The sequence below is a fragment of the Eimeria acervulina genome, genomic scaffold (genome assembly GCF_000499425.1).
Source record: "Eimeria acervulina Houghton genomic scaffold, Eah_scaff152, whole genome shotgun sequence".
In the NCBI taxonomy this organism is placed as follows: Eukaryota; Apicomplexa; class Conoidasida; order Eucoccidiorida; family Eimeriidae; genus Eimeria; species Eimeria acervulina.
Window position 1 is genome coordinate 3,241 of NW_013550210.1, and position 15,261 is coordinate 18,501.

At 48.6% G+C, this 15,261-nt stretch overlaps 1 protein-coding gene across 1 annotated transcript; it reads left to right on the forward strand.

Moving 5' to 3' along the window:
• Positions 1–9,444: 9,444 nt before the first annotated feature.
• EAH_00021310 (Bud site selection-related protein, related) lies at positions 9,445–14,075 on the forward strand (the record flags this gene model as incomplete). The annotated part of the gene is made up of 4 exons (XM_013397069.1): positions 9,445–9,535; positions 9,817–9,946; positions 10,300–10,386; positions 11,045–14,075. The coding sequence occupies 4 exons, from the start codon at positions 9,445–9,447 to the stop codon at positions 14,073–14,075; spliced, it is 3,339 nt and encodes a 1,112-aa protein (XP_013252523.1).
• Between the last annotated feature and the right edge of the window lie 1,186 nt (positions 14,076–15,261).

Consider the following 15,261-nt stretch of genomic DNA (forward strand, 5'->3'; position numbering starts at 1 on the left):
CTCAAGCGTCGTTGAGGACAAGAGCAGCAGCAGCAGCAGCAGCAGCAGCAAGAGCAGCAGCAGCAGCAGCAACTGCTAATGGGATACGACACCCCACAGACGCGCAACAGAAGACGCTTCTGCCTGCAGACAGGCTACCAATTCTAAAGAAATAAATCATACCTTTATGCAAGAAGAAGAAGAAACAGCAATATACTGACAGCGTGAGCAGGGGTCATTCATGTTGTATCTGTACGGCTTAGGGCCTCTATAGGCCGTCTCCCTAAATAGCTTTCTTCAAGCTTTCTTTAAATAAAATACAATAAAAATTATCTTAATAGAACATCAACTAACCCTAATAATTCAGAACAAATGCACAAATATCTTCACAGCTCTGCAGCCTTCCCTGAGCACTTCAGCAGGAGAGCTTCTCGCTCCTCTCCTATATAATAATATATATATGTGTTTGGTGTACCGATCGGGGGGCCCCATAGGGGTAAATGAAGGGGAAAACAATAAAAATGCAATTAAATCATTTATATTATTAATTTGAATTTATATTTATCGATTAAAAACAGAAGAATACACAGAAACAAACTCTTGTGTGTTGATTTCCCCGCTCCTCCTGCAGCGCTCCCACTTACCCCTTCTATGGGGGGATCTCCTTTATGTACGGCCTTCTTCTGTTGTTTTTCTTTGTTTTTTCTTCTTAAATATCATTAAATATTCTTAATAAAGCAATATCTTGCATTCGGTAGTCTTATTATGAGCTTATATCGAGCCTACTCCTCCTCGCTCGTGTGCAGCGGGCCCCGTGCACAGTGGGATGCTGTGGGTTTGTAATACAGCAGGATAGAGTATTTAAATTGATTTAAATGCTTAATTCTGCATATTGTTTCTTAGAGAATCAAAGGCTTTAATGCTAATACAGCGACGGTAGCAGATAAACTCTGCTGCCACTACTATCGAAGAGGGTGTGTATAAACAGCAAGATATATAAAGTAGATAAAATAAGACATTCATAAGAACTGCTTTTGTCTCCTCTCCCATCTCTAATCCTCCTAAGCACAGCCTTACAGACTCCTGAGGCTGAAGATGCGGAGATCTGTTAGCCCCTGGGGAGTCGTCGTAGTTAAAAGCTCTTACTTACAGCTACTAATATGTTGATATCCCTTACACACATATCAGGAATTATCTTACTAAGTTGCTAATCAGATATAAACATTTCTATAGACAGGTTTAACGTTTTAAATAAAGTAACTATTTCTTATAAAAAGTGTATTATTCAGCCGCGCCTTCCAGTGCTGCTATATATCTATTTAGCTGCGCATTCTATATTATTCATCGGACTCAGCAAATCCTCTCTAATAAAAACCTAAACAATCAAACAACAGAGATTAAACCCAAGCCCTGTTGGCCAATGTGTACAAGGAGAGCCCAAAGAGAGTTCGCTTCTGCATATCCCTCACAACAACGTTGGTTATAACTCCAGTCTAAATAATCTTTACTAAATACTAATATTGCCCTATCTTCTGCTCTTCTCAGGAATAGATCGCTAGAGGCTCAGTGTTGGGCCTATTGTGCACTGCAGTTGCAGCCGTACTCACAGCAACGCATATTCTGTAAGACAATGCCTGTGGAGGGGAATATATCATGGAAGGAAAAGTCTAATTATAGCTGCATAGGCCTCTACAGACTGGGGATGCAGCAATCGTCACCAACGAATTCTCCGCTGCAAACCCTTAACTGCGTTTCGCATGCCCATGCTTGTAGTCGCTGCCAGTGAATTGAGTAGGAATCGTAGTTATTAACTTGGAATTGTTTCGCACAAACAAAACCCCGAAACTTACTCAAGACCCTATCCCTATATTGTCTGGGACTTCTGCGAGTCGTTACAGGGTGTCTGATGATCTCATTCCCCTCCAGTTGCTGTCGGGAGGTTTTTTTATAAAACTTTCCTAATTTCCTGAGCAGTTTTAAAAGGCTACAATAAAGGTCTTGGTGGCATATGCACTTTCGAGCTAACTGTACGATGTATGCCAACGCGTTAACCCGAAAATGAACAGCAAACGGCCTTATTCAACATACGGCGAAGGCCTTTGCCTGCTCGGCCTCCTGTGCGATAAGAACTGACTTTGAAAAATTGTTCTGCATCTCTGCAGGAGCTTCTGCCAGCCCAGCCAGCACACAGATCTGCTTTAGCTTACGAGTGCTGATGTATGAATGGCGGCGGCATGTGAATGTGTTGGGAATGTATTGGGATATGCAGAGGAATGCCGTCAAAGTCAAATGATGAATAAATTGGTAATGCATGCAGGCGATTTAGCAGTCGTCGATCCTGATAATGAAAAGCTTTTGCTACACAGAGAGAGAGCACCATCCAGCATGTTGGGGAGGAGTTGGGCTTCTGTATTGGCTACTATGAGAACACATCCAACGACATGCTGCCAGAGGATATTTTTGGTGATGAAAGTTAAACTTTTCTTCTTTTTATAGTTGCGCACAGAAATGTGTTCCCTTGGGCAACCGCTTAGTGTGTACCTACACAGCTGCACATTACTTCAGAAGCCTATAAGCCTTCATCAGTTTCAGAATTGCTATTTACCCCAAATCTTCCCCCCCTCCCACCCTCCCTATGTAGCACTTAGTGGGTGTGGGAGGAAATGCGACAGTTTTTGACGCTTCATCCTCGGGCAGCACCACTTCCCTGTCCACTTTTAAAGCTTGACTGTATCGTTCAACTGCGTGCACTCCCCAGAATGCAACTAAAGTTATCTACTCGCAACAAGAACAATAAAAGCCAGTTGACTGCTTGATAAGCTCGCCTTTGGGTTTGTGAAGGCTCAGTGCAGGCTTTACGACTGTGAGTGGAGCACTTCATCTCATCCCATCAGTGAACGGAGGAACTTCGAATTTGTTAAGCCTTCAGTAACTTTGGGGTGTATATCTGGAGACCCTTCATTTATGCTAGCCCGTCAAGTCCTGTATTTCTCTCCGTATGTACGTCAGCTATCGTCCTACCACAATTGCCGCCATTCAGATATTACAGCAACGATATAAGCCACCTCCTTTTTGCTTGTGGTCAAGAGAAGGCGAAATATCGTCCATACATTCCTCTTTCCTACTTTATCCAGCACTTTATACCATTGGTCGGCTGCTTCAGTTGCAGACTTAAAATCTGCTCTCGATCGTCTCGAGATCTTGACCTTGAGTTCTGCGGCTGTCCCACCCTTTTGGGAATGCCACAAGCAGTTGACTGCATCTACTGATTGCACTCTACTGAATACAACTTAGTCACGGCATGTTCACTTTTGAAGGCCTCATAATGCAAAACAAGAGTAAGAGTTTTATTCCTGTGCGAAGTGGGTTGGGTATGCTCCTACGCGTTGCAGCCTAGGCCTGTCGAAATGCAGCAGGTCTTGCAAAACCACTAAGGGATAAATCCATTCCTTTACTAAGGAGTTCGGAGAGCTTGCCTCTTTGAGAGAAGCATGATTCGAGCTGAAGCTGCACCGGAACATTTCATAACCTCTTTGACGACTACAAAAGGCAGAGGAGTAAGCGGTGGCTATGCACGAAAAATAATTAAGTTATCACTTGGTTTGCCGCGCTACCAGCCTCCCCTCTCCTTGGCTTTGCATGCTCTTAGCTTGGCGTTTCCATAGTTCAAGTGCATCAGAGAGCCTCATGGGGACCAAGGTGCATTCAATATTGAGCATCTTCCCTAAAAAACTTGACTTTTTGTGCCTTGTAGATAGACATGCATTATTATGGTCTTCTATGCAGATTGTGCTAACAAGTATGCTTTTTTTACTGTGTGCTGGATAGGCACTAAAGCTGGCTAGGCCGCTTGACTCATTATTGCAGGTGGGGGAAGTAGGTGATTGGGAAAGAATGGCTGAACCTGTGTTTTCAAGACATTACATCGCTTTAAAGCCATAAACTTTGTGTAAAAATCGACGAAAATATGCCTTGAGAGTTCCAGCCCCACCCGCATGCATCCCAGAAACAAGGACAACTCGTACATCGTTCAGTACTGGGGTATTTACTGCACACCTAAGTGCTTCAACAATCAAATTAAGGTAATAACGTTATAAAACTACTAGCTCTAAAAATTAGAAGAAGAGCTACTAAACGGCATATCAGCAGTACGCAGCAGTCTGACGGACCGGCGTCCGCACACACAAACAGCAAAGAGGCTCGCTCCTAACAAACGCTTTTTTATAGTGCTATCCATCAAACGTTATAATGATTTAGTTGATCAGTGGAGTCTATAAACACTGATTAGCACTTGCTTTTAGTGGGATTCTCAGGGATATTCATTTGCCGGTATCGGGTACATGCATGGACACACAAACAAAGGGTGATGCATCTATATCGTTAAAAAGAGGGAGAGGACCCCACTGGGGGCGCTGAACTGAACTCAAATGAATATTTGCTCAGCTTTCACTCTCCAACACAAGCAAGATGAAACTCATGAATGGAGCGGTTGATTTGTTGTTGTGTTCGTAGTGTCTGACCGAGAAAGCCTTTTTGGTAGTGGCCCTCCCCTTTCTCAGGGAAGTGGAGGATGCCGTTTAAATACAAAAGAAGACAGGGAATGCGAAGGAGAAGAAGAGGAAACAAACAGTAGCAACAATTTAGACTGCGGCCCCCGCGTCTCCGAGGAGGCTGATGCTATGGCACTACTTAGCCTGCCTTTTTGCGACCAGTGCAGCAGGGAGACAGACACCTCGGAGGCTCCATGTATTGAATATATTAAGAGCTCTGTTCTTCCAACAATCCAACAGGCATGAACGACTGCATAGCCGTCGCACCAAATCTAGTGCTCATTGAGAATGATGTTTGAGGGGGGTGCTCGAAGATGGGAAGTACCCAGACCAAGAAAGTGCTGAAATTCTATAAAGTTGGCAGTTCACGTTATGCGCCTTGTTATGCTGCAGGCCCTGACCGAGGTACTACTCCCTACCGACTCAGAGCTAAAACCACACGGGGACAGAGGCTATTGTAATAGAACGTAGAATACACGCATCACTTCACTGCTAGAAATAAGAAACCGTGGGTGCTTCAAAACGCAACGTATGAGAACTCCAATTATGGAGGCACTTTGCTGCGTCAACATGAGTATCAGGAAATGGTATTTCTTTTCCTTGCATCCTCATCTGCTGATAGAGGCATAGAAATTTCCCCACAGCCACTTCCCAGCTCCGGCGCAAGTATCCACGTAGAGCTGCACCTACCTGCCTGTGGAACAACGATAGGCTTAATCCTTGGGGAATAAAGTATTCAAATGGGCAGAATCTATCCTTTATCCTGCGTCTTCAATCGAGGGCACTGTTCTGGTTTCGTCCGTGTCCTTAGCTGCTGTTTGTAGCTTACGAGGAAGGATCTCTGCAAAATTCGTTGTGCGCCCTTCAAAAGGCTCGGCAAGATTGTCTAGAGAAAAATGACAGCTCATTGAAGGATCTCCAAGCAAGCCCAACAACTGTGGGCAGAGCTTCTTCAACGCGTTAACAGATTCCCTGTTTTGTATCCAAGTGTAATATGAGTGGCTTCACTTGCAGGCAAAATACTTAACTCCATAAAGATGTATTCACAAGAAAATGTAGCTTGGTACACAGCTTGTTATCTAACAGATCCAAAAATAGTCTTGTGTAATCGGCTGCAGAGATGTAGAAGCATTCGTGTGTGGGTTGAAAGCCAAGCAAAGACCGGCTAACAAGTTTCTGTGCCGGGCACTCAGGAGATAAAACCTGGAGAGTTTAACCCCTTGCTTGCTCTGGCAGGCATCTTGCAGAAGATGGCAGACAAGAAGACCGAAACGGCAACAGTAGCAGCGGCTGCAGCAACAGCGGAGCCGTGCCAACTTTCTGAGGAGACAGAAGACATTACGGAGTAGTTGCACAAATAGTTCAGCAGCTATTCGATGATATAGGGAGACTCCTATATCAGCAACTTCTAATGAAATATTTTCTCCCGTTGTAGAAGCAGCTGCTGTGCAGCTGATACGCAAACAGTTGTAACGGCACCAGGAGTTCGGCAAACTTAAGATAGTAGACGCCTGTTAGGTCAGTGAACAGGCATGGTTTAGGCCAATATTTGTTCTTCTTTCCCAACGAACAAGAAAAAAATATCTTTTTGAGTAAGGACTTCTTGAGTTGACGCTAATCTAGTACAATCGTGGGAATGAATGCGGATGTGAAGGGATCAAGAACCTACTTAATTATTACCTTCCAAAACCTTGAAGCAACTTACTCACCTACTTGTGCAGAAGGAGACCTCAACCCTGATTCTAGGACCCTAGCCTAATGTGTATGCGATTCGCCAGCCGAGCAGCGCGATAACAAATGCAACTTTTCGAGCAGTCTTTTAAGTGCTGGAGGGACCTCAAGGCCTTCGTCCCCCGTAAAGAACAGCTTCACCAAGGGTTTGTGCATCTGTTATGATTCTGCTGGTCTTAAACGCTTGTACACAGCAAAATTATTCTCTCAGAAGCTGTCTTGTGATCCGCAGTTGCTGTCGGCTGTAGAGCAACTTAGAGTTCGTGAATGCCTTGACTCTACAGAGAGAATGCAAATTACTGCTTAACGGCAGCGTGCAGTGAGAGTAATCGTTTTGAAGTAATGCGTGTCAGGCAGATTGCGAACTTGGTCCAACTGCAAACTCCAATACCCGTTTAAAAACATTAATACGCCCCAAGGCATTGCTGGGGGAGATTGTTGTGTACATTATGGCAAAGTCTCGAACGGAACCACTGGGAAACGGTTCTTAATATATATATATGTATATATATATATATGTATATATATATATATATACGGGTGAGCTCCAAAAGTTTGCAGATGCATCGCCAACTGTCCGACGCTTTTTCTTGTTCTCTGCCAACCCCAGAGTGCCCTGCGTGGAGAGATAAAGAGGATAGACGAGCAAGTGGCTCGTAAAGGCACAATGGTGCGTGCTTTTATGCAAACAAGTAGTTTCTTGTGGTTGCGCGTCTGCAGCAGAGCTGGAACCAGAGCCGCAGGAGACAGGCCTTTCGGAAGCTGCCGCTCCCCACGTTCCCTCGCGCAGAGATTTAAAAGCTCCTCCATCACGCATCGTAGTGCTGTTCCTGCACCCGTAACTTCGCTCCCAGTGCCTCTCCTCAAGCAGATCTAGTGCAACTTCGTCCGTTCTCATTCAGCATGATGACCACACGAAGAAGAACCAACCGGTCTTTTACTAGACACACCGCTTCACAAAAAGAAGGTGCACCCTGTAGAGTAGAACGAGTTTTATGTTGTTTACTGGGGAGGGAAGAAGCATCCGTGTTGCTTATTAGCCAAGCAATCCGCTGCTGGAACTGGTCATATCATTCATCACGGAGATAGCTAACGAAAACTTTTCAAGACTTCGATATCAAAAGAATTCTTCAATGGATTCGGCGGCCCATGCAGCACAGTTTCACGATTAAATCTGCCAAGGGTATCATCAACATTGTCGCTGCTGCAATCTCCCGGCGTTCCTTTTGTAGTGCACTTAAGCCTGTTAGGTACTTCTTTGTTTTTTGTCTCGTAAGGCAGCTATTCTAAAACATAACGGATATTCGGGCTAAGAAGCCTTGCAATTAAACATAAAACCCGAACAATAAAGAATTGTTTCTCTTGAGCTCAGTCAAGGCTGAAAGAACTGCCTGCGCTTCTCGATAATGCGCTCTGTGCCGCTTGCATCGACTTCGTTATCTGAAGATACTACGGCAAAACTTTCAGGCACGGGCTTACCTCGACATTACCAAATAATTCGTGTATTAAACTGGCTCAAATATGGGCTCCACTGTCATTGATATCAAGAAGAACACTTCGGTATATATATATATATATATATATACATATATATATATTCCCTGCGCCACTCCTCAGATGGAGGCATGACTAATTAATTTGTATAAGTGTAAATCTTCGTAGTCTTCCTCTGCCATAAGCAACTGAATTTGAGGATAACAGAGTCTACTACCTATGAACTTGCTAAACGGAGCTTACACCCACGTTGCATATATGTGCTGGGGAGTATTGAACACGAGATATCTAACGAAAGACCGAAGGAAAGCGAAGAAAGACAAAGATATATGCAGCTGCAACTGCATGGTGCACAGCGCGAGTACCTGCAGCTAAGAAGCGAAGGACTGGTTCTAAAGACAGAAAGGGAGGCCCTAGACAAACCCTAGGGAGGCACTAGAGCACTGATGAACAGAAAGGAAGAAAAAAGAATCTCCTCGCCAGCGAATGTACTTAGAATGCACTTTGAATTCGCAGTTATATATATATATATATATATATATATATAAACACATTATATAATAGATGCGCATCAGCATTAGCCTTATTGCCGCAGGAGGAGAGAAGGGGAAGACATCAGAGAGTCTAGGACCTTCATATATCCTTTAATAAGAAAGCAGAAATACTAATAATAACATGAGAAGCAGCAGCTTGTCTCCCTAGAGCAGCATTTAACAGAGGCTTTGGTACAACGGGGGATTTAAAGAAAGAGCAGGAAGTAATAGTAAGCCGTTTATGCTCGCCTTCTACTCTATTTTAATAAATAATCTATACGAGTATTTATTTTATTGTTATATGTAGCAACAATACAAGGAAAAGATCTTTACTGGGGGGCCCCCATACATAGGGGGCCCCCAGCTCGCTGGGGACAGCAGGGGGGCCCCCTGGCCTGCTACCGGTCTATGTCTGGCGAGGAGTTCTTATAAATTGTTCTGTCTTTGTTATTATTTGTTTATAATTGAGTTATATTTTTAATTTTATTTTATTTGTTGCTGCTTCTTTGCTTCTTTTGATGTTCTATAGAGCTGTCTCACCCGCTAGCTAGAGCTCCGCTGGTCTGTCTCGTTTGTTTTGAAATTGTGTGGATCTCCTCGCTGCTGCTGCTGTTGCTGCTGCTGCTGCTGTTGCTGCTGCTGCTGCTGTTGTTGCTGCTGCTGCTTTTATCCCTGCAGCATCCCCATTGCGTTTTGAAGCTGCTAAGCTTTCTCTTCCATCTGCGGCCTCCGGTGGCGGGGCCCCAGGGGGCCCCCCAGGGTACAGATGTGCTCAAGGGCCTCCTTCTTACCCTAGAGCGCAGCACCGTCGCATGCGCATGCAGCAGCAGCGCATAGTCTCTTTTCATATGAAAACAATTCGTGTCTTTAACAATATATAAAGGCTTCCTGATCTTGGGGGCGGGGGGCGGGGTGTAAGAACCCCAGATGGTTTATCTGTAGACTCAGTCTGCTGCTGTCACTTGTTCGGCTGTTGTTAGTGCAGCAGCAGCAGCAGGAGCAGCAGCAGCAGCAACAGCGGTAGAACCAGCAGCAAAGGCAGCAGCAGCAACAGCGGTAGAACCAGCAACAAGGGCAGCAGCAGCAACAAGAGCAGCAGTAGCAACAGCGGCAGCAGCAGCTGCTGCTGCTGCTGAATAAAGGGGGCCCTCGAGGTCATGTGGCCCTCAACTGCAGACTGCCGGGAGATCGTCGATCCCAAGGGGAGCCTCTTGAGCGCTCGCACCTCCGCTTTATTAAAAGGCATGCGTTTGGTGTTGCTGCTGTAGCTTCCGTTGTTCTTGCTGCTGCTGCTGTCGCTGCAGCTGCTGCAGCTGCCGCTGCTTTAGCTGCTTCTGCTCGCGTGGCTATTGCTGTTGGTTCTGCAGCGGCAACAGCAACAGCAGCACCTGCTGCAGCTACATCTGCTCGCGTTGCTATTGCTGCTGGTTCTGCAGCAGCGCTAGCAAACAGCAGCAGCAGCAACTTCTGCTGCTGTTTCTAGCTCTTGAATGGTGCTGCTTCTTGTGTGTTTGATGTCTTCTACTCAGGGGAGCTGGAGGGCTTGGGGCCCCCTGATCTCTGCTGCATTTATAAAATACCCCAAGCCTGGAGGCTGTCTCAGCTATTTTCTCAGGCAGACTCCGCTGTTGAAGATAGCGAAGAAGTATCATTCTGCCAGTGCGCAGCACCTCGAAAGATATATACGCACTTCACTCGTAATCGGGGGCCCCCATAGGCTAGTGGGGCCCCCTACAAGCTGCTGTGGGCCCCCATAGGGTACTGGGGCCCCCTACAAGCTGCTGGGGGGGCCTTTAAGCGCTGATGGGGGCCCCCTACAAGCTGCTGGGGGCCACCTTAGCTGATGCATGCATGCATGCTTTCGGTGTCTGGGTTGTTTGGGGCTTGTTACCTTGCTGCGGGGGTTTGGGGTTTTATTAGTAGTCGCCGGCGGAGAGAGCGTTGCTGCTGTAGCATTTGTTGCTGCTGCTGTTGTATTTGCTGCTCTGTGCATTGCTGGGGTGTATCTGCAGCTTCGTAGTGGGGATCGACGTCTCCCAGCCTGCGCCTGTAGCTGCTTATCTCTGTCAGTTGCTGCGTAGCCAGGAGCAGCCGACTGGGTGCGTTATTATAATGTAATAATTATATTATTATATATGTAATATAATATAATGTAATGTGATATGATGTAATATAATATAATTATTATATATAATATAATATAATAATATAATATAATAACACGATAATACAATATAATATAATTATAATATACTATGATATAATATAATATGATATACTATAATATTATATAATATATTCTATAATATAATACACTTTATAGTATGAGAATATATAGCATCGTACAATACAATAATTATATTATTATGTATAATATATATAAATATACAGTAATTAAATAAATAGTATTAATGAGTGAGGAGGCGAATGCCGGGAATCGATCCCGGGACCTCTCGGTGCAGATTTAGGCGGTACGGGGCTGCACCTCTCTGCAGCTCGATGTTCAGTTACGTTCAGGTGTATGGGGAGCTCTGGTGTGCATGCATTTGCAGCGCATGCACATGTTAATGTCTGCCACCAGCCCCAGAAGAAGAGGAGGGTGCTTTTGTTTGTTGCTCTTATCTGTGCTCTAGCAGCTCCCTAGGGTTTTGCGTTACTGCTTCGGGTGTATGCACAGCAGGGGTGTTGTGGTGGTGTGGGGCCCCGGAGCTGCCTATACACCTCATTCGGACTGTGTGGGGTGTCTGCACGGTGCAGATGGTTTCGGCGAGGCTGGAAGGTAACGCGGTGTATCTACTGTACGTATAATGCGCTGCATCAGCAAGACCTCCGTATTGAGCTGTCTTGTCGAGGGTGGGCGCCTTGGAAGCTACAAGTGAAGCTGCTGCATGCAACAGGAGAAGAAGAAGGAGATATTCATGTGTCTGCTGCTGCTTGGGGTGCTGCTGCACTATGCGCTCTGCTGCGGACGCAGCTGCCTCCACATGTCCCTTGTCTCCGGTTGGTGAGGGGCCCCCTGGGGGCCCCCAATCCTTCTGGAGGGTTTGATGCTTCTCGTGCAGTCTTCTTAGACCTTTTTGAAAAGCATGCAGCAGAAGGAGACCTATTGGGGCTGCTACCTTCTACTGGGAGGGGGACAAATGCTTTGTGTGAAGTATTAGCTGGGCTTCTGCTGCAGTCTCCTAGCTTGCTGCCTTGTGTAGAGACACTTGCTTCTTTTCAGGGTAGCTGCCCTCTAATGGGGCTGCATATATCTCGTGCATATGCTCGCCGAGGGCTCTTAGGGGCCTCTCTATCTTCGTTGCTGAGGTGCCTCCTTGTCTACCCTGAGGAGGCTTGTTTGCTGCGTCAGCTGGCGGAGCTGCTTCTACGAGGAGGGTTGCTGCAGCAAGCTCTTCGTGCTGCAGCATTTGCTGTTGAGCTCTGCCCCACAGTCCCCCGCTATTGGCTGTCTCTATCTCGTATGGAGATTGCATGCGGGCGCTGGGCTGCTGCTTTACTCGCCCTTAATGCTGCACCTGAGGTGTCTGTCTCCTTTCCTTGCTACCCCCACGGATTGCCTAGGGAGCTGCATAAGCTGCAGCAAACAGATCCCCAAAGAAAGGGTCAGGGGTTCTTCTCTGCTCTCTGGCTGTCTCCTGTGCGCCCTCTGTTATTACCCTTCGCCCCACAACGTGCTGCAGCACCAAACCTGCACACGCAGGGAGCTGCTGCTACTGTAGCAGCAGCAGCAAAAGCAGCAGCGCTGTTGCGCTCCCCCAGGCATGGAGACACACAAAATAACTCGTACACTTCCCGGTCCTCTGTAGACATACCCTCGGATGCCTCAAGACATACTAACGCAGCAGGAAGCAACAGCCCTAGCAACAGCAGCAGCAGCAACAGTAGCAGCAGTCTGTCGGGAGGCTGGGGCGAAGCTGGGACAGCATCAGCAGCAGCAGCAGCAGCAGCAGCAGGCCAGGGGCCTTCGCTTACCCAGCCGCTGGAGCACAGAGGTTTTGGTGTCTCCTTTGGGGTTGCAAAGGGCCTGGAAGAAGCTGCTGCAGTTTCGGCGCATGCAGCGTTGTTGTGGGGCGAGCAGAAGCCCCAAGGGCCCCGAGCGCATGCAGAGGGGGCCCCACCGCCTTGCATGCGTTCGCAAAGGGGGGGCCCCACACCCAATCTTATGCATGCACTTGCTGCTGCTTCTGCTGCTTCTCCTGATCTCTACGAACAGAGACGGTATCAAGTACTTGTTGCTCTTTATAAACGGCTGGGCCTCAAAGGCCTCACCACCCTCCAGCAAACTTTATTCTTGCACCAGCGCATCCCGCAAACACACACTGCAGCGGCGCAGCAGCAGCAGCAGCAGCAGCAACAGCAGCAACAGCAGCAACAGCAGCAACAGCAGCAACAGCAGCAGTGGGTCCACCAGCAGATCCAGAGTCAGCAGCAACATCAGCTCCAGCAGACGCTGCAAGAGGGGGAGAAAGAGCACCAGCAGCAGCAGCTTCAGCAGCAGCTGCAAGAGGAGCAACAGCAGCTCCAGCAACAGCAACTCCAGCAGCAGCTGCAAGAGGAGCAGCAGCAGTTCCAGCAGCAGCAGCTCCAGCAGCAGCTGGAAGAGGAGCAGCAGCAGCTCCAGCAGCAGCAGTTCCAGCAGCAGCTGGAAGAGGAGCAGCAGCAGCTCCTGCAGCAGCTGCAAGAGCAGCAGCACCAGCTCCAGCAGCAGCAGCCGCTGCAAGAGCAGCAGGGGCAGCAGCTCCAGCAGCCGCTGCAAGAACAGCAGCAGTTGCCTTGCGCTGAACGGAAGCCTGCTGCTGCAGGAGACAGCAGCAGCAGCAGCGCAGCAGCAGGCGAGGCCGGGCCTTGTAAAGGGGGCATTCTCTTGAACAGCAAAGCTGCACATACACCCCAAAGCTCCATGTACACCTCAGGCCTTCCGCTGTATGTGTTGCCTCCAGAGTCTCCTGCCTATTGCAGCAGCAGCAAGAAAAGGGAAACGCGGCAGCAACAGCAGCAAGTAGAGACCCAGCCAAAAACGCAGCAGCAGCAGCATCCGCAGGAGGAGACTGTCTCCTTACCTCTCCAGTGCGTTTCTCCGTCTGAGACAGAAGCAGCAGCTACTGATTCTGCAACTGGTGCTGCAGCAGCTGCTGCTGATGCTGGTGCTGCGGAGCAGCTGGACAGCCCCACACAGCAGCAGCACAGACCCCAAAGCCCCACAGCGCAGCCAAAAGGAGACACCGGAGAGACGCCGCAGTCAGCAGCAGACGGCTGTACACACGGAGACAGGCAGGAGACCCCTATGACCACAGGGGACCTGCAGCAGCAGCAGTTGCAGCAGGAGCAGCAGCAGGAGCCTCACCAGAACGTGCAGCAGCAGCACAAGCAGCAGATGCACCAACAGGAGCAGCAGCAGCAGATGCAGCAGCAGCAGAGGAATCAGCAAGGGGAGCAGCAGGAGCAGCCTGTACAGCAGCAGGAGATGCAGCAGGTTTTGCAGCATCAGCAGCAGCAGATGCAGCAGCAGCATGCACAGGAGGAGACACTTCCGGGCCTTGCGGATTCACCTGGGGCCCCATGGGGCCCCTGCAGCGGAGGAGACTGCAGCATAAAGACTTCGATGAATGGGGTGTCTCCATCTGATGGCTGCGCTTCTCGCCGTCCTCTGTCTCCTTCGCTTGCTGCGCGCCTGGCGGTGAGCCTCTTGTTGCTGCAGCTGCAGCAGCTGCAACAGCAGCAGCTGCAACAGCAGCAGCTGCAACAGCAGCAGCAACTGTTGCAGAAAGACAAAGGTGCAGTGTAGGAGGAGACCAATAGGCTGGCGCCAGGGAGGGCCTTGTCTGCTATCCCTGCTATTGCTGTTTGCTGCTGCTGCTGCTGCTGTTGACGCTGCTGCTGCTGTTGACGCTGCTGCTGCTGTTGCTGGTGTTGCTTCTGCTGCGCGCACTCAGGACCTCGAGCGCGACGTGTCTCTGTTTAAACTTGCAAAGGAGACTGTCTCCTGGAGGAGCCTCACAGAGCAGGGACAGCATCAATCTTCAAACTGTCTCCTTGCTGATTCTCTCTTTAGGGGCTGCCCCTCTGAGCTGGGGGAGTATTGGCTGCACAGGCAAGCAAGCCATAGCAGTAAACATACCTCTTGCTGCTGCTGCTGCTGCTGCTGCTGCTGCTGCTGCTGCTGGCGTCCTCAAGGGGTCTGGTTGCCTTGGGGGCTGCTTCTGTTGCTGCTGTTGCTGGCGCCCTCAGGGGGGAGTAGCGTGAGAGATAACTGCTGCTGCTGCTGTTGCTGCTGCTGTTGCTGCTGCTGCTGCTGCTGCCTTCAGGGGTGCTCTTTGCGAGCGTTTGCAGGAGTGGGAGGAGATGGAAGCAGCATATCGCTTGGCTATAACTCAGGGGGTGTCTCCTTTTGTGAGTATTATGTTGCTGCACTGGGGCCTCCCTTTGCATGCAAACAAAGCCCCAAAACCGCATGCAGTGCATGCATTGCATGCAGCAGGCAGCATAATGATTATTAAAGAGGTTCCTGAAACTTCTTGCCCTCAGTAGTTGCATGCATGCATGCAGACACCTGACGACTGTTTGCTTCACCTCACCAGAAGGGCGGCAGCACAAGTAGTAGTTGAGAGATCGCATTCATTGTCTAGCAGATGCAGCAGCTAGCTACCGATCCATCTAGGTAGCTAGCTAGCTAGCTAGCTCCGATGGTAGCTAGCTGCCCTGGCGATCTGTACGTGGATGCCCACCCATAGCTAGCTAAATAGCTAGCTAGCTTAATAGCTAGCTGCTGCTGCTGCTGCTGCTGTGCTTGTCAGGCGCTGCGCGGTTTGCTGCGGCTGTACGTGCGGCTGGGCCTTGTGGTAGAAGCTGTAAGGGTGAGCTGTGTTGCAGCGCAGCAGCTGTCTTCTCTTTGCTGCGAGCAGCAGCTGCTGTTTTTACCTGCTTGGCTAACGAATGGATTGACGAGGCTGCTGCAGAGGTGAGAACATCAC